We start from the raw sequence: 23,294 nt of genomic DNA on the forward strand, positions 1-23,294 counted from the left end.
CTGCGCTCTCGTCTGGCATCGGGGAGTGGAGCGCTCAATGGTGCGCACCGTGCTGGTCCCACGAGATCAGCCCACTCTCGCCGAAGCCTGGCCGCATGGGCTGTGAGAGCTTGGACGCCAATTCTGCGTACTCTGCCTCAACAGTACGAGCGCCAAGTGCGACCCTAGGGTTGCAGGAGAGCATGAGGCGAGCCAATGAGACGTTGCGCCCACACCCGCAGGCCCGGAACGCGCCAGGGCAGCATCGCCACTTCACGTCGCAGCTCGCCGCGAGACGGTCATCTGTCAACAGGCACGGCTCAGTCGTGGGATAGCATCGAGACATCGAGCTTGTGTAGGCGCATAAGGAGACTCTGACAGGAAGGAGCGGTGAAGGAGTCGGGAGACCGGTGACACGGAGCGAGGGAGAACGAGACGTCGTGGCACATGATCAAGCGAGGCAAAGCTCGCATAGAGACGGCAGGCTGGGTATCGGGAGAGCAGCAGCGTGTGACAAGCACGGCGAGGGCGCTCAGGTGCTTGTCTGCGCCATCGTCTTCTCGTCTGCGGCCGAAAGATGAAGCATGGAGGTAAAGGCTACAAGAGAGCAACGTCAGCAGAGAGCGCACAGCATCAATCCTCCGCCGAGCACTCACCTCGTCGGCAAGCCGGGCAGTTGTACTTGCGTCTAGGCGTGCGGCCACGTCGCCGCTCCGTCTCGCGCATCGCCTTGACGCTCTCGCGCAGCTGCACGGCGCACTCGAGGCACAGTGAGTGCGTGCACGGCAGCAGCAGCGTCGTGGGCGGCGCCGAGAGGCAGATGAGGCACTCTGAGCCATTCGTGCCGTCGAGATCGACCATCGGCATGGGCGCAGCCTCGCCGTCTCCATCTTCGCCCTCGCCCTCGACGGGCGCGGGCTTGACGGCCGGCGGCCGCGTGGACAGGCCGTACAGCTCTTGCAGCTGGAAGCGGTGGGGGCCGATCTGCAAGGCGGGTCAGCTCCGAGTGGATGATGTGCTGGCATGCGACGCCGCTCACCTCGGCCTCCTGTCCCTCAACCTGCACAGTCCAGACGCGCTCGACGGCCGGCGTAGCCTCGGCCTCGGCAGCGGCAGCATCCGCACGTGGCCGCGCGGGCAGCGATGTGAGACGCAGATACGTCGTCTGCAGGTTCGGCTCGCGCAGAGGCCGGCCTTCGTCGCCTGAGTCAGCCTTGGGCACCGTGTCACAGCCCGGAACAGCAACTCACCGTCCTCGTCAAGTGCCTCCACCACAACAGCGAGCTTGAGCGTCTCGCGCTCGAGCTTCTCCCGCGCCAGACGCGCCTCCTTCGTCTCTTCGCCAGTAGGCTCGACAGCGGCAGGCGTGGCCGGGGCAGCGCTTGCGTCGGTGGCGCCAGGCAGGTTGAAGGGGTTCGCGGCCGGCGCCGCAGCCGGCGTCGGAGGAACGCCGAGCTGGCGCTGCACGTTCAGGCCAGGCGTCTCGGCGGGCATCTCCTGCAGGTTCTCCTCGTCCTCCTCCTCGCCATCAACAGCACCGGCACTGCGCTTGGCAGCCTTCGGCGGCGCGTAGTACTGCAGGTGCAGCGCGAGGGCGGCGCGCATCGGCTCGCCGAAGCCGCGACGCAGCCGAGCAGAGTGCACCGGCCAGCCCAGGACGTGCGGCGGCGGGCCACGCTGCGCCAGGTAGCCTGCACCACCGGCAGAGGTCGCACTCGCCTCGCTGTTCTCGTTCCACGAGCCATGCTTGCGGCTGGCGCGCAGGAAGAGCTGCACGCTCGCAGCAGGCGCTGCGCAGTCGTACTCGAAGTACAGCGTGTGGCTGGACGGCGGGAGAGGCCCGGCTGCGCCGTGCGGCAGCTGCAGGCCAGCGTGGCCTCCCGGCGCGCCCTGCATGAGAGAGATGTTGCCGAGCGAAGGAGCGTGCCGCAGACTGCCAAGCGCGTCCTCGCCGACCACGGGGGTGAGCGGCTCCGGCATGAAGGGCTGAGCCGCGATCGGCGAGGCCGGTGCAGCAGACGTGCCAGCCACGGGCTCGAGCCCGAGCTTGACAGTGTTACGCTTGAGGTTCACGTAGCTCTGCAGCGTTGAGCAGATGGCCGGCGGCGCACCCGAGGCAGTGCTCGAGGGCGCGCCGTTCGTGGTCTCGCCTGGGTGCACCTCGAGCGCACCGCCGTCGATGCTGCGCTCGATCCACTTGCGCAGCGTGTCAATCTCGATGCCCTCGGCCATGGCCACCACGTCGTCGACACCCTCGGCGCGAGCCGATGCGGGTGCCGCCGAGCCGTCGAGGGGATGCGGCATGCTGCCGAGCGGCAGGCTCGTCACGCTCTCGCCGCCATCCAGAGGCAGACTGAGCTGGCTGCCGATGCCGCTGAGGCTGGCGCCGCGCGCGCGGCCACGACTGCCCAGGCGCGCCTTGCGGGCTGTGGCGTTCGCCACGGCTGTCGAGTCTGTGCTGGCCAGCTCCTCCTCGCCCGTCGCGGGTGCAGCCGGAGCGGCGCCGGCGACAGGAGCACTCGCAGCAGCCGCAGATGCAGAAGGTGCAGCACCGGAGCTGACACTGCCGCTGCTGAAGTACACGGCAAGATTGGGGCCAAAGAGCGAGCTGGCCTCCTCGCGCTCGCGGCGCGTCGGTCCGCGCGGCGCCTGCGGGGTGCCGCCACGCAGGCCGGCGAGGTACGCGGCGTTGCGGTTTGTCGGCGGATACGTGGGCGGGTAGAAGGTGTGATTGATGGGCATGCCGTGGGCACGCTGCAGCGCTGCCAGCTCAGCAGCGGCAACGGCGCGTGCCTCGATGTCGGCCTGCGTCGTGTTGCGCGTCGTCTCGCGGTCCTGCCCACGCAGCGTCGCCAGGCGCTGGCTCAGCGCAGAGCGGGCACTGCCTTCGCGCGCGTGCTGCGGCACTGGCTGCTCGTCGCCCTGCTCGGCATCCTGGGCGCGCGGACGGCGCTGCGAAGGCATGAGCGCCGCGAGCCGGCCGCCGATGCGCTGCGAGAGCGGCGGCGGCGACTGTTGCTGCGCGAGCTCGACGTCGGCATTGGCCTGCGACGGCCCGGCGAGAGGCGGAGCAGCGACAGTGCTAGACATGCCGGCGAGGGGTCTGGGTGTGGTGGAGGAGAGAGCGAGTGGCGGTGACGGCAGCGTTCGCACGCAGCGGCCCGGCCGATGCGGGGAGCGCGAGATGGGCTGACGCCGGCGTGGCCGTGCCGTGCGGTACAGGTCACCGGCTCCGGACGCCGGCGGCGCCCGCCTGTCGTCGCGCTTTCGCCGCCGTCGCGCTCGCAGGCCGTCTCACCCGGCTCGACGAGCCCTGATCCGTGAGAACAGCACCTGCTCGAGGGCTGCAAATTCACCTCCATACGACCCCAGACGCAGCTCGCGGAGAAGCTGCTCCGCGTCCGCGATCGGCGGCATGTCGGAGGCGTGCGACGCGAAGGGGGTGGCAGCAGCACGCGGCGGCAGAGGAGGCGCGCCGCCAAGCGCTGCCGCCTGCGTGCCTGTCCCCTCGCAGCGAGGCGCCGCCACGCGGACTTGGCGTGGCTGCGCTCTTGCTTGCGCTCAGCTCGAGACAGCAGCATGGAGACGTCGCATCCGGCACTCGCTCGACACAGCACAGGAACATCCGTCTGCGAGGATGGAGGAGCAGCAGACAGCATGCGATGTCGCATCGCTGCGGCAGCTCAGCGTCGGAGGCCGCGATCGAGAAGGAGCGACGTGCCGAGTGCCGCGAGCCGCGGCCGTCGCCGGGTGCCGTCGGTGCCGCCGGCGTGCTGTTGCGGCACCCGGTGCCGCACGGCCGCACTACGGCGACAACGTCAAATAGCGCGACGCGAGGCCAACTCGCCGGCAGCGCGATGTCCATGCCCTGGGCCCGTGTCTGGCCCGCGCGCCGTGCCTGAGCGCTGACATGTGCGGTGACACGAGCCTTGCCGCCGCACGGCGAGAAGGAGGTGCCAGCCGCGGCACGACGGAGGCGGCTGCGAGCGCAGCATTCAGCGATGCAGCCGCGGAGCTGACAAGGCGCAGAGATGGAGGAGGCACGCGGGCTGCGCGCATGCGGGCGCCTGATGATTTGAGGGTGGGCGCCGACACATCAAAATGAGCGGAGCTTGAAGCCGCTGGAGCAGGGTCGAGGATCGGCACCGCTGCCGGCGCGCCGCAAGCAGGCCGCCGCAGGTAGCCGCGGCCTCTTCACGGAGCCGGAGGAGCCCTTCCGCCTCGAGTGTGCTTGGCTGCACGCCTGATCGTGCCGTGCGCAAATCGAGGCCGGCCAGAAAGACTTTTCTCCTCCAAGACACCGCACCGCTGCGTGCGAGCCGCTGGCGGTGGCGCCGACCGCTGCGGCGAGCAGTCGCTCAGGGTGCAGGGCGAGCGAGGAGGCGCGGATGGCGTCGCGTGAGCAGGGCGGCGACGGCGGCCGAAGGCTGCTGCTGCACGCTGCACGCGCCTGCCGCCCGCCGCTTGGCGTCCTGCGCGGCTGGGCCAGAAGACTGCTCCTGCGCCCGCAGGGTGCTCGACTTGCCCTGCGCGCGAGCTCTGAGGCACGACAGCTGCACTGCGCCGGCACTCAGTTTCGTGCGCCGCACGCTTTTTCTGCTCGCGGTGCGGAGACTGGCGCAGCGCCCGGCCGGGCATATCGGGGCGCTCGGAATGCTCTCTCGCTGCGCCCGATGGCGCGGCGTGCAGCACCCCTCGCCCTCCTCGCTTGCGCCCTGCCGGAGGCTTTGCTGCGCGCTGCATGGGCTGGGCGGCTGTGAGACGCTGCAGCAGCACCTGAGCACGAGGGCGATGGTGCGTCAATTTGAAAGGAGGGCAGCCTCCCGCGGCGCGGCGGGAAAGAGAGCCGCTGAGAGCCGCGAGAGGAGAGACGAGTGCTGCTGCGGTGCGCGGTCGAGTCGCCGCAGCGGCGGCGCGCAGCAGCTCCATCATCGCCCGCCGGCGTATTGCGCAACGGCCGGCCGGCAGCGGCTGCCGCGGCGGCCGATGGGGCTGACTGACACCTGGTGCCTCGGCGGCTGTTGCTGCCTGCAGCTGTGTGTTGCTGCTCGATGTTGCGGCCCTCGAGACCCGGAATCCGGCCATCAGCGATGCGCTGCTGCTCCTGCTTCCCCTCCACGTCTCCCACCTCGCAACGCACACCTTCTCACACGCACCCGGACATCTCACCTTGCAGCTGCAGTCGCGCCCTCCCTTCTCGCCCGCTGCTCCTCTCCTCGTCATGCGGCTCGCTCTGCCGCTGGCGCTCTTCGCGCTCGCCGTGCCGGCACTCGCCGGGCCCTCGGCGCCGCCCGCTGTGCGCCAGATGCTGGTGCCTCGGTCGCGCTCGCAGCGCCTCGCCGTCCGCGACGCAAGCACAGACATGAGCAAGCTGGGCCCGGAGAACACCGAAGGCGAGGTGAGTGCTGTCCTGACGACGAAGACGGGCACCGAGCGATGGAACGTGCCCTGAGCGACGCACAGCGCCGTACCGCGTCTGAGAGGGTCAAGCAGGCGGTCCTGTGGCGCATGCTGACCACGCGCGTGTCTGCAGGCCCATGGCGAGATTCGCGCGCCGTCTGGCTCGCGCTTCACCAGCGTGCCCGTCGGCTCTGGCGGCGAGGAGATCGCGGCGTACTGGACGCGCAACCCGGCCAACGACACGGCGACGCAGGCCTACATCATGATCCACGGCAAGCTGCGCGACGGCGACGGCTACTGGAGCACGATGAACAGCATTCTCGCCTCGGCCGTCAAGGACGACTACCCGGGCGTCGATGAGAATGCCATCGTCATTGCGCCGCAGTTCTTCTCCACGCTCCTCAACCAGGGCCAGTACGGCGAGAGCGAGCTCGCATGGGACGACACCAACGCCTGGCAGGCGGGCGACCCGGCCAACCACCCGGCCGGCACGACGCTGACGTCCATCGACGCGCTCGATGCGCTGATCGACGTCTTCGCCGACGCCTCGCGCTACCCGGCCATGCGCAACGTCACCGTCGTCGGGCACGGCGGCGGCGGCCAGCTCGGCCAGCGCTACGCCTCCGTGGCCAAGCCGCCGCCGTCCAACGTGCATGTGCGCTACATCCACGGCGACCCTTCGTCGTGCGCGTACTTCACCGAGGACCGGCCCGTGACGGACATCAGCATCGCCAGCAAGGTGACGTGCCCCACGTACAACGACTGGCGCTACGGCTTCAAGGGCTTCGCCGGCACGTCCGTCGGGCTCAAGACGCCGCGCGAGTACTTCCAGCAGTACATCAGCCGCGACGTCGTCAGCGTGGTGGGCTACCAAGATACCGACGCCGGCGGCGACCAGTACTGCATGGCGCTGCTGCAGGGCGGCGAGGCGCGGCGCGACCGCAACCTCTCGTGGTGGAAGTACATCAACATGCTCGCCAAGACCAACGAGGACCTCACCGGCTTTCCCGGCAACTTCTCGGCGCTGCCAGACTGGTCCGACCTGAGCGGCGGCATCATCGGCACGCGCCTCGTCGTCATCGAGGATGCCGACCACGATGCCGAGGAGGTCTTCTCGAGCGCCGAGGGCCGTGCGGCGCTCTTTGACACCGGCAGCCTGCCCGTCGGCTGGCGGCCATCTGGCTGGCGCCAGCGGCCGGCTCGCAAGCTCAAGAGCCCCGCGACGGCAACGAACAGCTCCTCGGCGGCTGGAGCGCGCAGCACCACGGCTGGCGCCTCTGGCGGCGCATCGAGCGGCGCTGCAAAGCTGCCTGCCGTTGGTGTCGCGTCGCTGCTGGCGCTGCCGTTCCTCGGCATGCTGCTGCTCTGAGCTGGCCTGTTCACCCCTTCTCCCTCTCTCCTCTATCACGACAACGCTCGCTGGGCCGAGCTACTTTCCCTCTACTCACGACCCACCACATGCTGCACATCTCGTCCCACACGCATACTCATCCACACAACCGCATCTTCATCACCTCGCCGCATACCACGTGCCGCTCGAGACCTAGCTCGCCACTCCGGGCACCCCACATCTACCTCATCGCGTCTATTGCCAGACGCCTAATCCACACATCAGCCGTGCATCGCCATTGTGTCTTGTCTCTCAGCTGGTGACGACTAAAGCAGAATGCGTGAGCGTTGATTGCGTCACAAGAGCGGCGAGCGGGTGCGGAACAAGGTGGGTGCAGAGCGGGCGAGGGCGGGCAGTACGGTGCGCAGGGCGTAGCAGATGTTGCGTGCGGGGGCCTACTGCGAGTCGCCGGCACATGTGCGAGGAATGGGCGATCCTGCGCATGTGCCGCGACTGCAGCCGAGCCCGGTGCGAGGGAACGAACGAGACGGGAAGGGATGACGGGCTGCTGAATGGTGGGACGAGGCTTGGTTCGGTTCGTGAGTTGGGGTCGAAGGTGATAGATGAAGGCTTGTGCGGACGGCGCAGCACAGCGAAGGACTCTCTTGCGTCGTTCGCTGGGCCGCTCGGTGCGCTGGAAATGGTGGCCGGAAGCTTGTTAGATGAAGGCGAACATGGTGCGTTGAAATGCATAAGAAGCCGCGGAGCGTGTGTGGGAACGAGTCGGGACTAGGACTCGTGTCAGCGCGAGGGGGGCAGGATGAGGCGTGCAACTCACTCAGTTCAGTGGGCTTGAGGCAGCTTCAGCGGTCGGCGAAGAAGACGCCGTGGTCGAAACGAGCATTGGCGCGCGACGCCCCGGCGGTGCTGCGGAAGCTCTCCTCGGACGAGTCGCCAAAGGTGATCTCGTCCGAGGTGATGCATGGCTTGGGCGGCGTCGTCTCACGGTCGCTGAAGGCAATATCGGCGCCGAGCTCGCGGGCATGGAAGGGCGTCCACGGTGAGCCTGAGTCGGAAGAGAGCGTGGTGCTAGTGCGCGTCGAGCCAGGCGTGTTCAGCGCAGACTCGGGCGCACGGCGGGCTTGCTGAGGGCGCGCTGTGGCCTTGCTCGTCTCGTTGCGCCGGAGCCCGAAGACGGCGTCGCTGGGAGACGTCGGTGGCGACGAGCGTGTCTGTCCGACGGCGCCGAAGGACTCGCGGTCGAGGCTGGGCGCACTGCTCGTCGTTGCGTTGGAGCTGCTGCGGTCGCGCAGGCTGACGCCGCTCAGACCGAGGCCGAGACCGTGGACCTCGGCCTCGTCCCAGCGCGAGGAGCGACGCGAGCTGTTGTCATCCGACGCCTGCTGGCGCCACAGCGACCATGGCGCTGCATGCGTCGAGCCGCTGGTGCTTCGAGGCGTCGAGGCGGAAGTTGTCGATGCTGCGTGCGCGCCGCGCTGCTCAAACGCGGTTCGCAGCGGGCCGAAGAAGTCGGCGTCGCGGTCGTCGCTGCGAGGCACAGTGGCAGTCGATGCCGCAGGTTTCCAGATGGATGCAGCGCTGTCGGTTCTCGACGGCTGCGGGGTACCACGCATCGACGCAAAGTCCGGCAGACGGATGGTCGCTGAAGCCGGCGGCGAGGAGAGGTTGCGGGCAGTGCGACCGTCACCACAGGCGCTGCCGCCTGGCGTCCACGAGCCACGAGCACGGCTTGTTGCATCGGTGAGCGACTCGGTGCTGTCCACGCGACGCGGCATGTCGGCGCTGTAGTCTGTGCCGCCGAGCATCTGCACGCTGGCTGAGCTGTGTGCACGGCCGCGACGCAGGTCCTCGGCCCACGACGGCGTGTTGGCGATGGCTTCGCGCAGCACAGAGACGGCCACGTCGCCGGAGCGAGGCGAGGGTCCAGACGCGGCACGGTTGCGCTCCGGTGTCACGACACTGGAGGCTCCGTTTGAGACACCGACGCGAGCCAGCAGAGGTACACGGCTGCGAGTCACCTCGTCGGTCTTGCTCTCCTCGCTTGGCTCGTCGCCCGGGCTCATCTGTACGAAGACGAGGTCAGCGTCGCGCTCGAAAGAGGTCAGAGCGGAACGCACGTGGATGAAGCAACAGCGACGCGCGTACGGGCACTGGCCGGTGCGCCAGAAGGTGCGGCAGATCTCCGTCTTGTACTTGGCGTGGCGCTGGACGGGGCGGAGCTCCTCGTTGCCGTGCGCGAACTGGCACTTGCTGCCGTAGCGGCAGTTGCCGCGCTCCTCCCAGCTGCGGCAGAGCTCCGTCTTGTACAGGCCCAGCTTGCCTGTCGAATGGACACATTCAGCAGCGCAGAGTGCTAGTGCTCAGTCGACTCACAGTTGTTGGGACTCGGTCCGCCGCCGTTGTTGTACTGCTGCTGCGTGCGGATCTGCTCTTTCCACCAGGCCTCGTCGCCGCCGTCGAATGAAAGAGGCGGAGCGGGACCGCCGGCTGGCCATCCTGCGAGCGGCGAGAGAGGCGGTGCGGGCTGCATGGGCATCGACAGCGGCGCCGGTCGCCCCGCCTGCTGCAGCGTGTGCAGCTCCTCCTGGAAGTGCTCGAGCTGTGTCTGGGCCGTCTCGGCGTCGAAGTAGCCTTGCTGTAGCGCAAGCTCTTGCTCCTCGACGGTGCGACGAAGTGCGTCGAGGCGGGCAAGCCGCTCCGATGTGCAGTCTACTTCACCTGGGCTGCTGAAAGGCAGAGCGTGCGGCGGCAGGCCGCAATGCGAGGCGGCGCCGAACGCGTGACCGTCGCGTCGGAATGACGGCGGCAGAGGCACGCGGCTGCGCCACGATGCATCTGCTCCGGCATCGCCGAACGGCAGCGGGAAGCTAGTGCTGCCGAACGGTGGCGGAGCGGGTCCCAGTGCCGATCTGCGAGACGACAGAAGTGACTCGGTGCTCGAGAATGTCGATGAGCTGCCGGGCGGAGGGTACGGGCTTGGCGGTCCGGCGCCGGCCATCTTGGCGAAGACATCGCTTGCGCGTGTGGGCGGCTGCATCGCAGGCATCAAAGGCCCGGCCAAGGTCGGACGAGGCAGTGTCGATGGATGAGGCAGCGGCACAGACGACATGGTCAAAGCGCGAAGGCGTTGACGATCGGCCTGGCCGCCGGCAGCCGTGGCATGCTCAGCATCCGTGAAGGACGAGCCGGAGTGGCACGATGAGCCGATGGTCTGGCTGAGCTCGGAGATGCCATCGCCGTCGCCACGGCTGCCCAGATCGGCGAGCGTCGTCGAGTAGTCAGGTCGCTTGCCGGAGCGCGTGGTTGATGATGAATGCGAGTCGACGAGAGAGGTCAGACGGCCTTCGAGCGGCGCCAAGTCCTGCGTCGACTCTTGCTGGCGTCGATGCGCGAGGTGGTCTTGCGATTGAAGCGCCGGTCGAGTGGGGTGGCTGCCGTTGCGAAGACGCCACGTACCAGGCTTGCGGTCGGAACGTGCTGCCGAAGCATGGTCGACGCGAGGTGATTGCTGCTCCTTGCGCCAGGTGGGCGAGTCGACGCCGCGACGAGGCGGTGGAGGAAAGGCTGCGCCGTCGATGCCTGCGCTGCTGCCGTCGTCGGTGCTTGTGCGCTCCCGCTCTGTTTGAGCCTCGCCGACCGGCGAGCGTCTGCGCTCGAGAGCCTCGATGGAGTCGAGATGCGGCGGCAGCTCGCGCTTGGACACGTCGCCGCTCGACTGCGTCTTGCTTGAGGGCGGCGGGTCGAGGCCGCGCTGGCGTTTCAGCCCCGAGCTGCTTGACGATGACGCCGTGGTAGCACTCGCAACTGCAGCAGGCGGCCGCGTAGGTTGAGGCTGCGGCCGAGAAGCCATCTCCTCCGCCGAGTCCTCGATCGAAGATGCCGAAGCCGAGAGCGACGTACCGAGGTCCAGGCTGCTGATCTCGGCCTGCGGGCTCAGGCGCGGCACGAAGGCGGGCGAGTTGAGCGGCGCTGCTGCTGCTGCGTCCGTAGTGAGCGGCCCGAGACCGACAGACGCGGGCGAGGAGCAGTCTGGCTGCGATGCGCCGGGCGAGTGCGCAGACGACGACGAGGAGCGGACATGCGGCGCGTCCGAGGAGCTGCGTGGAGACTGCATGGCGCCGACGCCGAGCCCCGGGCTGGCCGCCATTGGTGGTGCGGCGCGACCAGTGGCGTGAGCGAGGTGGCTTGAAGAGGCGATGGCGCGCTCCTGAGCGATGCCGGAGCTGGTGGGGCGGCTGAGGTGGAGGAGTGTGTGCGAGCAGGGCGGCGCGGCGGCGTGCCGGTCGAGAGTGAGCGTGAGGGAGCAAGGCCGGGAGCGAGGGCGATGTGCAGTTGGTGGTGGTGTGGGCTGGGCGGGACGGAGCGGGTCTATGAGGTGCAGCGGCGAGGAGGAGCAGGAGGAGGGAAAGAGAGGAGCGGGCGCAGAGGTGCTGCCTCATATATGCGGCTGGCCTGGGGGGCGGCGAGCGCGAGTGTCGGGCGAAGCACCCGCCGCGAGGCGCTACACTCGCCGCCAGCGGGCGCCCAGCGATGGGCACATCGCCGATGCAGGCCTGCCGTCTGCTCTGCTCTTCCGAACTGCTCTTCTCTGCGTCTGCTGGCAATGCTGGAGGCGGGCCGCGCTCGGGCGAGGTGCGAGCATGCGTCCAGGGGGCGGAAGCGTGGTCCTGCATCGCGGCGCTCGGCGCAGCAGCGCACAGCAACAGAGCAGAACAGAGCGAGGTGCAGAGGCAGAGAAGAGCTGCCTCGTGCGCCCTCTCGCTGCGTGCACCTCTGCAAACGGCGCCAGGCGCAAAGCGATCAAAGTGCCGCAAAGTGCTCCGAGCTTCAGCGCTTGTCATCTCGGCACGCCCCAGGGCGTCAGCAGGACGCGCTCGCTGTCGGCCTGCCTCTCGCGTCTGCGCCCTGAGACGCCGCAGCCGCTCTATCTCGCGCCGCCGCATGCGATGGCGAGCGCACGCCCTCTCCTGCTGCGGTTGCCTGAGAGGCAGCGCACGCGGCACGCAGAGGGAGGGCGCACCATCTCCTCTTTCAGGGGCTTGTGGCGGCTCGTATGCTCCTGTCTCTGCTCTGCGTGCCTACCACCTCGTCCCTGCGCAGCGAGCTGCGAGACCGTCGGCATCGAGGCGTTGCTGCGCCCCAACGCAGCGCTGGTTCGTCCCCACGCTCTTGCAGTCCGCGCTACCCGCGGTGCCGAGCCCGAAGGACACTCTTCTGCGCTGGCAGCGCAGTCCAGGCCGCGTCGCAGCGTGCCTGCAGGAGTCGTCATGCGTGCTGAGGCAGAGTGGTGCCAGGGGGCATTGAGCGCCCTATTTCCGTGCGTAGGCAGCGCCACGTGCTGCTTGAAGAGGGAGGCCAGGAGGCAGGCCTCACTTGTCGGCTGGGAGAGGCTGCGGCTCGGTCCGAGCGAGACCACTTTGCTCATACAGAGCAAGGCGGATACTCCGATGCAGATACGTCACGGCTCCGCGCTGCCTCGTGCTGCGAGAGCAGCGCATGGGCGCCGCCGAAGACCGCATACTTGCAAAGGCTCTGCGTGTTGCCCTTGAGCGCACTTGGGACCGCGCGAGAAGGACGCCCGGTGCAGCCGCATGCCGCACGGTGCGGAGAGAGCTCTCGTCCTTCCTGCTCGCCGTCTTGAGGCCCGGCGCTTCTTCCGCTCAGCTGATCCTTGTCTCAACACCGCGGATGACGAGCTGTTCAAGCCGCGGTTGTGATCACGGAGGTGCGAGGAGAGGCCGGAACGGGAAACGGAGAAAGCAAGGCGCCTGGACACCCAGGCTAGAGCGCAGTCTGAGCAGGGGTGCCTCGATGCGGCGCCAAAGCGGCATCAGAGTGGTCTTGGCGCTGCCCTGTCGACGGATATAGACGGAAAGATGAGACTCATGGCGTACAGGCCTGAAGCAGGGCCGTCCCACGTCTCTTCGCGACGGTGGGTTGCGGGCTTTGGGCGCGAGTCTGATGCGTGCTGCCCCTGCGATGCATGCGGGTGCTGCGCCTGCGTGCTGTGCACGGCTGGTGATGCATCTGCTGTCCGAGGGTGAAAGCACGCTTGTTAAGACACCCCTAGCCTCTCGGCCGTAGCGAGCACTCTGCGGCGGAGCTCTTGCGCCCAGCAAGAGGTCCTGCGGCTGGCAGATCTTCTTCCTCGTCTGCTCAGGGGACGAAGCGCGCACCGAGCATGCAGGCACAGAGCGAGCCCCTCGCGCGGCGGAAGGCCGTGGGCACTCTGAAGCCACAGGGACTGCGAAATGTGACGTCTGCGGAAGAAAGTGGGTCAGCACTGCCTGCGTGCTCTCTGTAGCCGCTGAAGTCACCGTCCGCCCCCATCGGGCGCGCGCGCGATGCGAGCTCGCGCACTCGCCATGACTCGCGGCCGGCCATGAGCTGTGCAGCATGGTAGCCGCGGCAAACAAGCTCGATCTCCTCAAGGCCTCATCCGCCCTTCCGTCTTGGGCTTGGTGCTGCAAGGTGCCGTCCTCCCGCCGTGCCGGAAACGCGTGTGCCAGCCAGCAGAGCGCGGCGACAGGTGCTGCGTCCGCCCGCTTGCCGTGTAGAGCTGCAGCTCGTCGGCATCTCTCGCGCTGGTGCTCTACTCAGCTCAGCGCCAATGGCACCTCTCGCCAAGTTGAGCTCGCGACCTCTGCTGTGCGTGCATCTCGAGCGTCGCCCTGAGGCCCTTGTGTGCTTTGGATGGCAAGAGGCGACATGCAGGCGGCGCGTCTCGTCGTGCGGCGTTCCTCCAACGGCCCTCCACCCGCCGCGGCGGCACGTGACGCGCGCTGCCCAAGGATTTTGCCCTCTGGCGGCGGCGCGCGCGGCGCAGGCGGCGGAGCGCGGCCAAAAAGTGGCCGGCGCTCGGACGAAGGCGAAGGTGAGGCGCAGTCGAGTCGGGGTCTTGTGCACACGACCACCACCCTCGCCACCTCTCTCGACGAGCGCGCTTGCATCTGCCACAGCCAGCCACGTCCCACGGCAGCTCAGCACTGCTCTCACCTTCCGCGCCTCGTCTGCCCCGCGCCGCGCCGCCGCCATGGAGCTCGCGCCACACGTGCCGCAGGCCGGCATGGTGCTGTGCGCCGACTGCGGCGTGCCCATCGTGCCGTCGTCTGCGAACCTGTGTCTCTCCTGCCTGCGCAACTCGGTCGACATCACCGAGGGCATCCCGAAGCAGGCGACGATCAACTTCTGCCGCAACTGCGAGCGCTACCTCAACCCGCCGCAGAGCTGGGTCACCTGCCAGCTCGAGAGCCGCGAGCTTCTGGCCATCTGCCTCAAGAAGCTCAAGGGCCTCAACAAGGTCCGCCTCATCGACGCCGGCTTTGTGTGGACGGAGCCGCACTCGAAGCGGCTGCGCGTCAAGCTCACGGTGCAGAAGGAGGTGAGTTCGGCGAAGCGATGCAGTGGCGTCACGCCTGGGTGGGACTGTGGAGCGCAGCAGCGGTCCGGCCGTCAAGCGCATGGGCGCGCCGGAGCAGAAGCGCTGGGTGATGCATGTGCCTCTGCCGAGCGCCTGCCTGGCCTCCCCTGTGGTGTGGAGGCGTGGTCGCCAGACTGCCGAGTGGCCAAGCGCATGCTGACCACTCCCTCCTCAGGTGCTGACGTCGACGATCCTGCAACAAATATTCGAGATTGAGTTCATCGTGCAGTACGGACAGTGCCCCGACTGCACTCGATTGGCGGCGAAGAACACGTGGAAGGCGATGGTGCAGGTGCGGCAGAAGGGTGAGTACACCAGTGGCGGTCAAGCTGCCACCAGCAGTCACCGCATCTCACACGCCCCTGCAGTGCCGCACAAGCGCACGTTCCTGTACCTCGAGCAGCTCATCCTCAAGCATAACGCACACCGCGACACGATCAGCATCCAGGAGAAGAAGGACGGCCTCGACTTCTACTACGTGCAGCGCTCGCACGCCGTCAAGATGTGCGAGTTCCTCGCCTCCGTCGTGCCCGTGCGGACGCAGTCGTCGAGCGCCGTCGTCTCGATGGACATCCACACGTCGACAGTGAACAACAAATTCAGCTACAGCGTGGAGATTGCGCCGGTCTGCAAGGACGACCTGGTGTGCCTGCCCAAGTCGCTGGCACGGCAAATGTCGCAGATGCCGCAGCTCGTGCTGTGCCAGCGCATCAACAATGCGCTGCGCTTCATCGACCCCAACTCGCTGCAGATTGCCGACCTGCCCGCCGACAAGTACTGGCGCGAGCCGTTCGGCACGCTGTGTGCCATTCCCGAGCTCATCGAGTTCCTCGTGCTCGACATTGAGCCGACGGGCGCCGTGACGGGCAACGGGCGCTGGGTCGCCGCCGACGCGCAGGTCAGCCCGATGAACGCGACCAGCTTCGGCCAGGCCGACGCCGTGTACCACACGCGCACCCATCTCGGCGCACTGCTGCAGCCGGGCGACACGGTGCTCGGCTACAACTTGCGCAACGCCAACTTCAACAACGCCATCTGGGACTCGCTGGACCACGGGCGCACGCCGGACATCGTGCTCGTGCGCAAGAGCTACCCGGACAGCAAGAAGCGGCGGCGCGGCCGCAACTGGAAGCTCAAGTCGATCGCCAAGGAGGCGGGCGACGACGTGGAGAAGGAGGGCACGGGCCGCGGCGCCCTCGGCCGCAAGGGCGGCCTCGACGGCAAGAACGTCGAGCGCGACTACGAGATGTTCCTGCGCGAGCTGGAGGAGGACGAAGAGATGCGCGCCGGCGTCAATCTCTACCGCGACCCGGCCGCCGAGGCGCGTGCGCAGCGTCGCCGCGAGGAGAAGGCCCTGGCGCGGGCACGGAAAGCCGCAGGCCTCGATGCCGACGGCAATGTGCCCGGCCAGGACGGCATGGAGGTCGACGGCGAGGCGGAGCAGCCCGACTTCGACGACGGCCGCACGGACGACGGCTTCACCACCGACGGCGAGTCGGAGTTCGGCGACGACGATATCCCGCGTGTCCGTCTCGAGGAACTGCTCGACGAGTTCGAGGACAGTGAGTTGCACAGCCTCGTCGTGCCGCCCATGCTACGCTGACACTGCTGCAGAGATGGCCATCGAGGACTAGTCACGCACGATCGTCGCTCCCACCCGCCGCGCAGTCTCTCATCCTGTACTCTCTTTCTCTGCATGCCACGCTCTCAACGTCACAATGCACGCTTCCGCCCACACTCGGCAGCCCCGAGCGCAGCGTGAGGTGCTCTAGTTGTTGGTGCATTAGCGGGTCCAGTCTATTTTGCGTCGTCGTCGGACTTGAGCGTCAGCCAGGCGTCGCGCGCCTCGACGGCCTCGAGGCGCACGGCTCGGCGCGGACTGTGGGCCAGGCGCTGCATCAGCATCGCTCCATCGGTCGAGCGTGGTGCAGACTCACTCATCGATGCCGACGCCTGGAGCGGCGAGGCCGCGCTGAACGCGCACGCGGTGCGGGTGCAGCACCGCGTACGTGACGGAGCGCGCGAGGGACGCGAGGCATCGCAGCGCTGCGATGCGAGTGTCCTAGGGCGTAGCAGTCAGCATCAAGGAGGCAGATGACTCTGCATGATGGCAGACTCACCGCCGGACTGTGCTCTGAAGGCGTGGCAACCGAGAGGAGCCGCTCGATGAGCGTGCTCACGTGGCTCTCGACCAGGTCGAGCGGCATGTTCTCGCGCTTTGGCGCGCCCTCAGGCACGCTGCCGGCGAGGATGGCGTCGCTGCGCTCCTTCTTGCCCACAGCCGCCGCCAGCGCCACGGTCTGAGCGGCACTGGCGCGTGCGCCGGCGTCGGGCAGGTCGAGGGCACGCAGAAGCAGAGGGAAGAGATCGCTGAGCCGTTCGCGCGTCGTCTGTCGTGGCATGCTCGGCAGCAGCGCGGCGAGTGCGATGAGGTAGACGCCCTGCACGGCCGCAGCCGGTGCCCCAGGAGCGGGCTGCGCCTCGCGGTAGCCGGCGATGATCTTGGGCAGGACGAAGGAGTAAAAGCGCTGCCGGTGCAGCAGCCGCACCACCGCGCCATTCTCTTTGGACAGAACCCCATCGTCGGTGCGAGCGATCAGACCAAGGCCGCGGGCGGCGTCGCGCGCCAGGTCGGGCGTGTCGAAGAGCGAGAGGATGCGCAGAAGCATGCCCTCGGCAGCCGCGCTGGTGCGCGTCATCAAAGCCTTTGCGATCCAGCACCAGATGCGCAGAGCAATGCGACGCCGCTGGGGATCAGCCGAGGCCTGCTCGATGCACGAATGCCAAAAGTCGTCGAGCAGTGCCGCAGCCTCGGGCTGCAACGGCTCGGCGATCGACTTGTTGAAGACAGCGGCCAGAGCCGCACAGCCAGCGGTCTCTTCCGCCCGGCTCGCGGCCGCCAGCGTCCAAGGCAGCAGCTCGCGCGCCCACTGCACAGCATCGCCGCCGCGCGGCGGCGGCACTGACTTGTGCAGCGCCACGTAGGCCGCCAGAAAGGCGGGCAGCGCAGCGCGGTGCGCCGGCTGAGCATCGGTAGCCAGTGGCAGGAAGCGCACCTCGCTGGAGGCGAGGCCCGGGCCAAGAGAGAGCGGCCCTTGCTGGCCGGCCTCGATAAGAGGATAGAGCCAAGCGACAAGCGACTGCTGCTTTGCGGGCTCGAGCATGCGTACCAGCGTCGTCACGGCGCTGCCCACGTCTGCCACGACGCGCGGATCAGCGGCCACCGGCACAGCCGCAGCGCCGGCACTGCTGCGCACAGCGGCGGCGAAGACGAGAGAGAGGAGTCGCGGCGGCAGCGAGACGGCATAGCGCGGCAGGTCGGTGTGTCGCTCCGAGGCCTTGTCCTCCAGCAGTGTCTGCAGCGTGACGAGCAAGCCACGCACGTAGCCAACGTTTGCTTCACGCTCGGCCGGCGCCGAGTAGTCTGCCGCGCAGGCGAGATCCAGCTTGGTGACAACGCGCACCACGAGCGTGTCGAAGAGGTTCGGCTGCGCACAGAGACGTGCCAGTGCACTGAGTGCACGACGCAGGCGGCTGCGCTCGGCCTCTTGTAGCGCTGCGTCGCCACTGCTGCTCATGCGGTCGGGCAGTGCTGCGAAGAGCAGCGGAAGCGTCGTCGCCTCGAGGATGTGCGAGTGGCGCAGCGAGAGCTCGCGCAGGCCGTCCAGTGCCGGACCTCGCACCTCGTCGCCGTGCGCCGCAAGCAGCAGCTCGTTGACGCCCTCGGTGAGGTAGTCGATCTCGCGCGCCTCGAGGAAGCCAGGAATTCGCGCGAGGGCCAGGAAGGCGTGCAGTGCCGGCAGGCGGTACTGCGTCGAGCGCAGGCCGTTTGCAAGAGCGCCGACGAGGTCATCACGAAACGGCTCGAGCGGCCGCGAGTCAATCTCGTAGCTGCGCGCCGGCGCTGGGGAGGCCTTGGGCGCCGCCGTGCTGCCTTCTGCCGATACAGGCGTGGGCGTGACGGCGCTTGTGCTCGAAGAAGCAGTGCCGAAGCCGACGGCCTTGGCGGCAGGCTGAGATGGAGCCGCAGCGCCCCACGTCTCGCGGCCCTCGTACGCATCGCGCAGCGCGCGCAGGAGCGTGCCGATGTGCTCCAGGATGGGCGCACGCACGCTCACGTCGTCGGCATTCTTCCAGTAGGTGAGCATCTGCTCCAGCATGCCGTACAGCGCCAGGTAGGCGGTACTGGGCGCCGCGCGCACGAGGCAGGCCAGGATGGTCGCGGCATGCGGCGCGAGCACCTTGGCTGGCTCCTCCAGCACGTCGAGACAGTCTGCCACTATCCGCGGCGCCAGGCCCTCTGGTGGCTCGACGCCGAGATACAACACGCGCATGAAGGAGACGAGCGTTCGCTGCGACGCCAGAGAGGTTGCGTCGTCTGTGGCGTGCATGATCTGCGTGCACATGTCAGCAAGCTCGACCCACGCGTGTGGTCAAGAGGGGCACACTAACCTCGATCTTCAGGCCCTCCCACAAGCGACTCTCGTTGGCCAGGGCAGCCTCGCGGCCGAACACCGGCAGTGCCTCCTCGAGCACGGCAAGCGTCTCGAGCTTGGCGTTGCCGCCTGCCGCCGCCAGCTTCTCGAGCAGCAGCGGCATGGCGTGTGGCGCCAGCACGGGCGAGGCGACCAGGCAGCGGCGCAGCGCCAGGGTCAGCTGCTCGGTGGAGATGCCGTACGGATCGTCTGGCGGCGGCCGGAACGTGATGGGGAAGTAGCAGTACGTGGCGTCGAAGAAGGCCTGTCGCGTCCAGAGCATCTCAGCATGCATGTGGCAGCGTCCTGATCGACGTGTGCAAGACACTCACCTCGCCGAGCTCCCGGCTCATCTCAAACTCGCGCAGCAGCACCCAGTCAGTGGCGAAGCAGTAGAGCAGGTTGCGCGGGTCCTTTTCGCCCTCGACGAGCTTGAGATAGCCGCGCAGAAACGTCTCGCCCAGGCTGGCCTTGAGCGAGTTGCGATGCCGCGCCACGAGCACGTCGACGAGGCGGTAGATGAGGTAGCGCATTGCCTGTGGATACAGCGAGGGCGTGACATGGGCAAAGAGGCTAGACGCGGCAGGCACGTCAGCAGCTGCGGAAGGCCGGCCAGTGCTGCTGCGGCCTCGCAGCAGCACACGTTCTGTACGCACCTCTCGGCCACGTCCTTCGCCGCCTCTGCGCCGAACACATCGAGCGCCGCCAGCCGGGCCAGCGCCTCGAGCGTCGCCGCCAGCGGCTCGGCACCGACGGGGATGCGGCGGTGGCGGAAGCTGGGCGCACTGCCGGCGACGGGCGGCGCAGCGGCGTTGTGGGCGCGCGCGAGCGAGTCGGCAATGAGCACGGCGTCCTCGAGCTTGCCGGCGAAGAAGCCGGCGAGCGTCAGACTGGCCTGCCGCTCGAAGAGCTGCGGCACGCCGGCGCTGCCGCCGGCACTGCCCTCGGCGGGGGCGGACTGCGCCGGTGCGAGCTCCGTGACGACGAGCGCGAGGAGACGCAATGCGCGGCCGCGGCGCGCCTCGTCGTCGTCGGTGAGGGCGTCGCCGAGCATGCGGATGAGCTGCAGCAGCGAGAGGCGGCGCGCCTCGAGCTGTGCACGCAGCTGCGGCGGCAGCGGCGCCGCGGCATCGTCGGCGAGAAAGGCGCGGATCGCCTGCGTCGCAACGGACGACGGCGAGAGCGGCGGCGGTGGCGACGCCTCGGCGGCCATGCTGACGGATGCGAAAGGGCGCAGCAAGAGGAGATGGCGGACGGGAAGACGGCGAGACGCGAGAGCAAGATCTGCTCTGCCGCCGCCGCTCGGCCTCAGCACCCGCTCCGCCCGCCGCGCGGCGCGCGCGGCGCGCCCGATGCGTCACCGTCACGCGACCCCGTGCTGCCCTCTCTCCCTGTGATGATCACTGGCCGCTGCTCTGTTCCGCACCACCACCTCCGCCCTCAACTTTCGCCCTTTCCCGAACGCAAACTCCACACCGCCTCTACCGCGGCTCTCGCTCCGTACTTCGCTGCAGACGCCGCGCAAGCGCCCACCGCAGCGCTTCTGCAAGCTGTCAGCAGAGCGGCGCAAGTCTGACACGCAGCTGCGGCGGTGCTCCTGACTTTGTCCGCCCCAGCGCCATGGCGCTGCGTGCTCGCTTCGCCGGCTTCATCCGTCCCACGACGGAGAACTGGCACAGCGGCCATGCTGACCCACGGCTCCATCACTGCGGCGCCGACGCGCACCGCAAGACGACACTGCACTCTCGCCGCGAGTTTGTCGGCGTCGGCGAGGACGCTATCTCGTTTGAGACACAGCCAAGTGTCGGAGATGAGCCGACGGATTCAAGCCTCGTCGATGCTCACTCGACGAGCTCTTCTTGCGACAGCAGCCGCAGCGACAAGGACGAGATCGATAGTAGATCCGATCGGTACCTGCCGCACTACATCGACATTGAGCTGGCAGGCGGCGCTGCCGCTACCGAAAGAAGCAGAGAGATTGTTCGCGACCTGAAGGAGGAGCCGGCGTATGCTGCGTTCCACAGCTTGATACAAGAGCTTGATGCGCCTGGCTACACGGCCGAGTTCGGCGCCGAGGCCGGGGAGCGCAGAGTCGAAAGCATGGACTGCGGCGATGACGCGGATGGTCAGCCGAGGGCAAGGCGAGACACGGACACGCACGACGACAGAAGGCTGCGCGATGCCTTTGCTGCTCTTGCGAATCTTGTCGCCGCGCATGTGCGGGACCCGCAAGCCTCCCCGCCGGCGCCAACGTTTGCGTCCCGCTCGGAGCCTCGCATCTGGTACACGGTGGGTCGTGCTCACAAGGTAGAGAGCCAGAGACGTTCGCTGATCGTGCTCGCGCAGGAGTCTGTAGATCGCTGCAAGCCCAACATCTGCGTCCAGTACGAGGGCGGCGGCGACGCCTTCTCCCAGGTCGTAGCCGTTGGAGAGGTCAAGGCTGCAACAAGAGAAGACGAGAGGGACAGCCTCTTGACCAAGCTATGTCGCTACGCAGTGAGTCGTGCCGCATGATCAGCTTTAGCCACCTACCTCACAGCGTGCTGACTGCCCGTGACAGGCGGCACTCGTCGGCAGACGTCCCTTCGTCACTGTCTGTCATGGCTTCACGCTCTGCGGCTCGGTACTGCGTCTGTGGCGTTTAGATGCGCAGTCGAATGCGTGCACCATGGCCGTGGATCTGTGCGGCGGCGACGAGCATCTGCAGAGATTCGTCGCCCTTGTCGCCTTCCTCACGGGCGAAGATGCGCTGCGGCGCTGGTCTCCGGCGGAGAGCGACAGGTTTCGCCTGTGCAACGTGCGTGGAGAGGAGGAAGAGTTCGTCTGGGCGCAGGCGCCGCAGCAGCTCAACAGGAACTTCGAGCTCTTCGGCACACGCATGTGCTGTTGGGGCGGCAAGGCATACAAACTCGGCGAGCGAGATTCCATCGACGTCGTGCTCAAGCTCTCGTGGATACCGCCGCATCTGGTCGATCACGAGGGCGTCGTCCTAGAGCATCTGAAGGCGCAGCAGGTCCAAGACGTGCCGCATCTGCTCGGCCGCCTGCTTCTCGAGCCCGACCTCACCGACATTGCGTCAAACGGCGCGGCCTTTGAGCTCGAAGCCTCGTACGAAGGAGCCGCTCACGAGAGATCCGGTCTCTTCGTCCCCGAAATGATGCGCTGGTCACGCCGCGGCATGGCCCTCTCCGCATTCGCTGTGCGCAGCCCGATCGGCTACAGTATCGACGAAGCCTCGCCTTCGGTGGCGCTGGACTTGCTGCGCATGTTTCGCGGCCTCGGCAAGATGCTTCGCCGCGTCGCTGAAGCCGGTGTGCGTTACCGCGATCTAAACACCGGCAACGTCCTCCTGCCACCCGTCGATGCGGATCCGGCTGCGCCTGCGGTGCTGCTCATCGACTTTGGCAACGCGCGCATAGGCGACACTCCCCGCGGCAACTTGCCTGCCGATGGCGCTGCCGCGTCGTCCAATGCCGGTATTACTGCGCCACTGATCGTGCGTCTCAGCGCCGATGACGCGCGCAGCATCAACGAGTACTTCGTTCCGCGGAAGACAATCATGGTGAGCTAGACTGCCGGCCGTCCTCTGGTTTGGCTGCAGCTGAGCCAATGTCTCGTCACACAGGGCGCAACGGCCGTCCAGGATGTGGAGCGAAAGTTCGCAGAGCGTGAGCTGGCTCGTGCTGCAGCTAGCCAGGGGGAAACATCCTCGAAGAAGCAGGGGCTGTTGCGCAATGCCGAGACCGACTTTGATCGCGCTATGGAGAAGCTCGAAGCGCTTCAGCACCGCCCTATCGACGACCTAGAGTCTGCTACGTGGTGCTTTCTCTGGCAAGTCAGTCGGCGTCGCGACGGCGTGCGCATGTACCGCATGTTTTCTGACTTCCATGCGCAGAGTGCAGAGTGCGGCACCAACGACCTCGAGGGCCTGCACGACCTGAAGCACGACGATTTCAAGGCCAAGTGGCTGACGTACGGCAACACGACCGCACGCAGTGAGGTGCGTTTCGCTGCGCCGTTGCCTTGTCGGCGCTTCCTGACACGTCACTCACAGGTCGTCGAACGATTCGGTCTGCAGAGCGACGCTTTGAAAGAACTGCTTCAGAGCGATGACGGACTGCCGTACTATCTCTTTCACGACGAGACTCGCGAACAGAGCACTCCGCCGCGTCGCGACATCCACTCGTCGCCTGGCGCAGCAACCTCGCTCCTGCGGGATCGCGATCGCGACGCATTTGATGAATGGGAGTCGGCATTCGCGAGGGCGATCGCAACTGAGGAGCAGGCGGTCTCTGTCAGGGCCGCCGCCGCCGCCGCTGCCCCTGGCGCAGATGCCGCTGCCGCTACCGCCGGAGCTCCCGCTGGCCGTGCCACATCCGCTCCGCTAAAGCAGCGCGACAACACCGCAGCCGAAGCACGAGCGAGAGCGCCGGTGTCGAAGGCGACCAACATGGCGCCGCGTGTCGACGGGCAGATCCCTGGCAAGTCCGCCTTTCCCTACCCCAAGCGGCCGCGCGAGCCCGAAAGCGGTGCGATGGCGAACGACACGGTCCCGCGTTCGCGAGCCTCTGATAGCCGCCAGACGTGACGTGGCTTCTCTCCTCTGCCTGCATCTCCTCCTACCCGTCCACTCGCACACATGCGGGACCCAGACTTCTTCTCTTCACAT

The 23,294-nt window shown here is 67.7% G+C and overlaps 9 protein-coding genes across 9 annotated transcripts; 4 read left to right on the top strand and 5 right to left on the bottom strand.

Moving 5' to 3' along the window:
• Window positions 1–275: 275 nt before the first annotated feature.
• Window positions 276–3,069, bottom strand: FA09DRAFT_343144 (hypothetical protein; the record flags this gene model as incomplete). The annotated part of the gene is made up of 5 exons (XM_025744580.1): window positions 276–576; window positions 636–963; window positions 1,019–1,173; window positions 1,230–2,628; window positions 2,764–3,069. The coding sequence occupies 5 exons, from the start codon at window positions 3,067–3,069 to the stop codon at window positions 512–514; spliced, it is 2,253 nt and encodes a 750-aa protein (XP_025598786.1). The 3' UTR covers window positions 276–511.
• Window positions 3,070–5,019: 1,950 nt separating this feature from the next.
• FA09DRAFT_329564 (hypothetical protein) lies at window positions 5,020–6,999 on the top strand. Its single transcript, XM_025742229.1, has 2 exons — window positions 5,020–5,377; window positions 5,513–6,999. Exons 1-2 carry the CDS (start codon window positions 5,201–5,203, stop codon window positions 6,746–6,748), a joined length of 1,413 nt encoding a protein of 470 aa, XP_025598787.1. The 5' UTR covers window positions 5,020–5,200; the 3' UTR covers window positions 6,749–6,999.
• A 1,848-nt stretch (window positions 7,000–8,847) lies between these two features.
• Window positions 8,848–9,036, bottom strand: FA09DRAFT_286704 (hypothetical protein; the record flags this gene model as incomplete). Its single annotated transcript, XM_025739909.1, has 1 exon — window positions 8,848–9,036. A coding segment is annotated over one exon (189 nt), but the record flags the coding sequence as incomplete, so codon positions are not given.
• On the bottom strand, window positions 8,966–11,068 carry FA09DRAFT_267732 (hypothetical protein). Its single transcript, XM_025739771.1, has one exon. The coding sequence runs from the start codon at window positions 10,875–10,877 to the stop codon at window positions 9,084–9,086; it is 1,794 nt and encodes a 597-aa protein (XP_025598789.1). The 5' UTR covers window positions 10,878–11,068; the 3' UTR covers window positions 8,966–9,083.
• Window positions 11,069–12,240, top strand: FA09DRAFT_267421 (hypothetical protein). Its single transcript, XM_025739769.1, has one exon. It carries the CDS (start codon window positions 11,261–11,263, stop codon window positions 12,032–12,034), a length of 774 nt encoding a protein of 257 aa, XP_025598790.1. The 5' UTR covers window positions 11,069–11,260; the 3' UTR covers window positions 12,035–12,240.
• Window positions 12,241–13,234, bottom strand: FA09DRAFT_267420 (hypothetical protein). The gene is made up of 2 exons (XM_025739768.1): window positions 13,048–13,234; window positions 12,241–12,990 (listed from the first exon to the last, which is right to left on the bottom strand). The coding sequence occupies exons 1-2, from the start codon at window positions 13,126–13,128 to the stop codon at window positions 12,448–12,450; spliced, it is 624 nt and encodes a 207-aa protein (XP_025598791.1). The 5' UTR covers window positions 13,129–13,234; the 3' UTR covers window positions 12,241–12,447.
• Window positions 13,235–13,670: 436 nt separating this feature from the next.
• FA09DRAFT_329566 (putative NMD3-nonsense-mediated mRNA decay protein) lies at window positions 13,671–15,887 on the top strand. The gene is made up of 4 exons (XM_025742230.1): window positions 13,671–14,111; window positions 14,326–14,455; window positions 14,519–15,712; window positions 15,765–15,887. Exons 1-4 carry the CDS (start codon window positions 13,764–13,766, stop codon window positions 15,782–15,784), a joined length of 1,692 nt encoding a protein of 563 aa, XP_025598792.1. The 5' UTR covers window positions 13,671–13,763; the 3' UTR covers window positions 15,785–15,887.
• FA09DRAFT_329568 (hypothetical protein) lies at window positions 15,790–19,871 on the bottom strand. Its single transcript, XM_025742231.1, has 6 exons — window positions 19,282–19,871; window positions 18,958–19,198; window positions 18,603–18,890; window positions 16,271–18,544; window positions 16,088–16,212; window positions 15,790–16,029 (listed from the first exon to the last, which is right to left on the bottom strand). The coding sequence occupies exons 1-6, from the start codon at window positions 19,836–19,838 to the stop codon at window positions 15,948–15,950; spliced, it is 3,567 nt and encodes a 1,188-aa protein (XP_025598793.1). The 5' UTR covers window positions 19,839–19,871; the 3' UTR covers window positions 15,790–15,947.
• A 128-nt stretch (window positions 19,872–19,999) lies between these two features.
• FA09DRAFT_267879 (hypothetical protein) lies at window positions 20,000–23,266 on the top strand. The gene is made up of 5 exons (XM_025739772.1): window positions 20,000–20,914; window positions 20,972–21,121; window positions 21,186–22,187; window positions 22,251–22,625; window positions 22,680–23,266. The coding sequence occupies exons 1-5, from the start codon at window positions 20,246–20,248 to the stop codon at window positions 23,211–23,213; spliced, it is 2,730 nt and encodes a 909-aa protein (XP_025598794.1). The 5' UTR covers window positions 20,000–20,245; the 3' UTR covers window positions 23,214–23,266.
• The last annotated feature ends 28 nt before the right edge of the window (window positions 23,267–23,294 follow it).

The sequence above is a fragment of the Tilletiopsis washingtonensis genome (assembly GCF_003144115.1).
Source record: "Tilletiopsis washingtonensis strain MCA 4186 unplaced genomic scaffold FA09scaffold_9, whole genome shotgun sequence".
NCBI classification, from domain to species: Eukaryota; Fungi; Basidiomycota; class Exobasidiomycetes; order Entylomatales; genus Tilletiopsis; species Tilletiopsis washingtonensis.

Coding starts and splice junctions, on each gene's coding strand:
- FA09DRAFT_329564 (XM_025742229.1), top strand. CDS start 5,201: ATGCGGCTCGCTCTGCCGCTGGCGCTCTTCGCGCTCGCCGTGCCGGCA. Junction 5,378..5,512: donor CGGAGAACACCGAAGGCGAG/GTGAGTGCTGTC, acceptor GCGTGTCTGCAG/GCCCATGGCGAGATTCGCGC.
- FA09DRAFT_267732 (XM_025739771.1), bottom strand. CDS start 10,877: ATGGCGGCCAGCCCGGGGCTCGGCGTCGGCGCCATGCAGTCTCCACGC.
- FA09DRAFT_267421 (XM_025739769.1), top strand. CDS start 11,261: ATGGGCACATCGCCGATGCAGGCCTGCCGTCTGCTCTGCTCTTCCGAA.
- FA09DRAFT_267420 (XM_025739768.1), bottom strand. CDS start 13,128: ATGCTGCACAGCTCATGGCCGGCCGCGAGTCATGGCGAGTGCGCGAGC. Junction 12,991..13,047: donor GCGCCCGATGGGGGCGGACG/GTGACTTCAGCG, acceptor TTTCTTCCGCAG/ACGTCACATTTCGCAGTCCC.
- FA09DRAFT_329566 (XM_025742230.1), top strand. CDS start 13,764: ATGGAGCTCGCGCCACACGTGCCGCAGGCCGGCATGGTGCTGTGCGCC. Junction 14,112..14,325: donor AGCTCACGGTGCAGAAGGAG/GTGAGTTCGGCG, acceptor CTCCCTCCTCAG/GTGCTGACGTCGACGATCCT. Junction 15,713..15,764: donor GCTCGACGAGTTCGAGGACA/GTGAGTTGCACA, acceptor ACACTGCTGCAG/AGATGGCCATCGAGGACTAG.
- FA09DRAFT_329568 (XM_025742231.1), bottom strand. CDS start 19,838: ATGGCCGCCGAGGCGTCGCCACCGCCGCCGCTCTCGCCGTCGTCCGTT. Junction 19,199..19,281: donor GCGAAGGACGTGGCCGAGAG/GTGCGTACAGAA, acceptor TGCCGCGTCTAG/CCTCTTTGCCCATGTCACGC. Junction 16,030..16,087: donor CCAGGCGTCGGCATCGATGA/GTGAGTCTGCAC, acceptor CCTGGCCCACAG/TCCGCGCCGAGCCGTGCGCC.
- FA09DRAFT_267879 (XM_025739772.1), top strand. CDS start 20,246: ATGGCGCTGCGTGCTCGCTTCGCCGGCTTCATCCGTCCCACGACGGAG. Junction 22,188..22,250: donor TTCCGCGGAAGACAATCATG/GTGAGCTAGACT, acceptor CTCGTCACACAG/GGCGCAACGGCCGTCCAGGA. Junction 22,626..22,679: donor ACACGACCGCACGCAGTGAG/GTGCGTTTCGCT, acceptor CGTCACTCACAG/GTCGTCGAACGATTCGGTCT.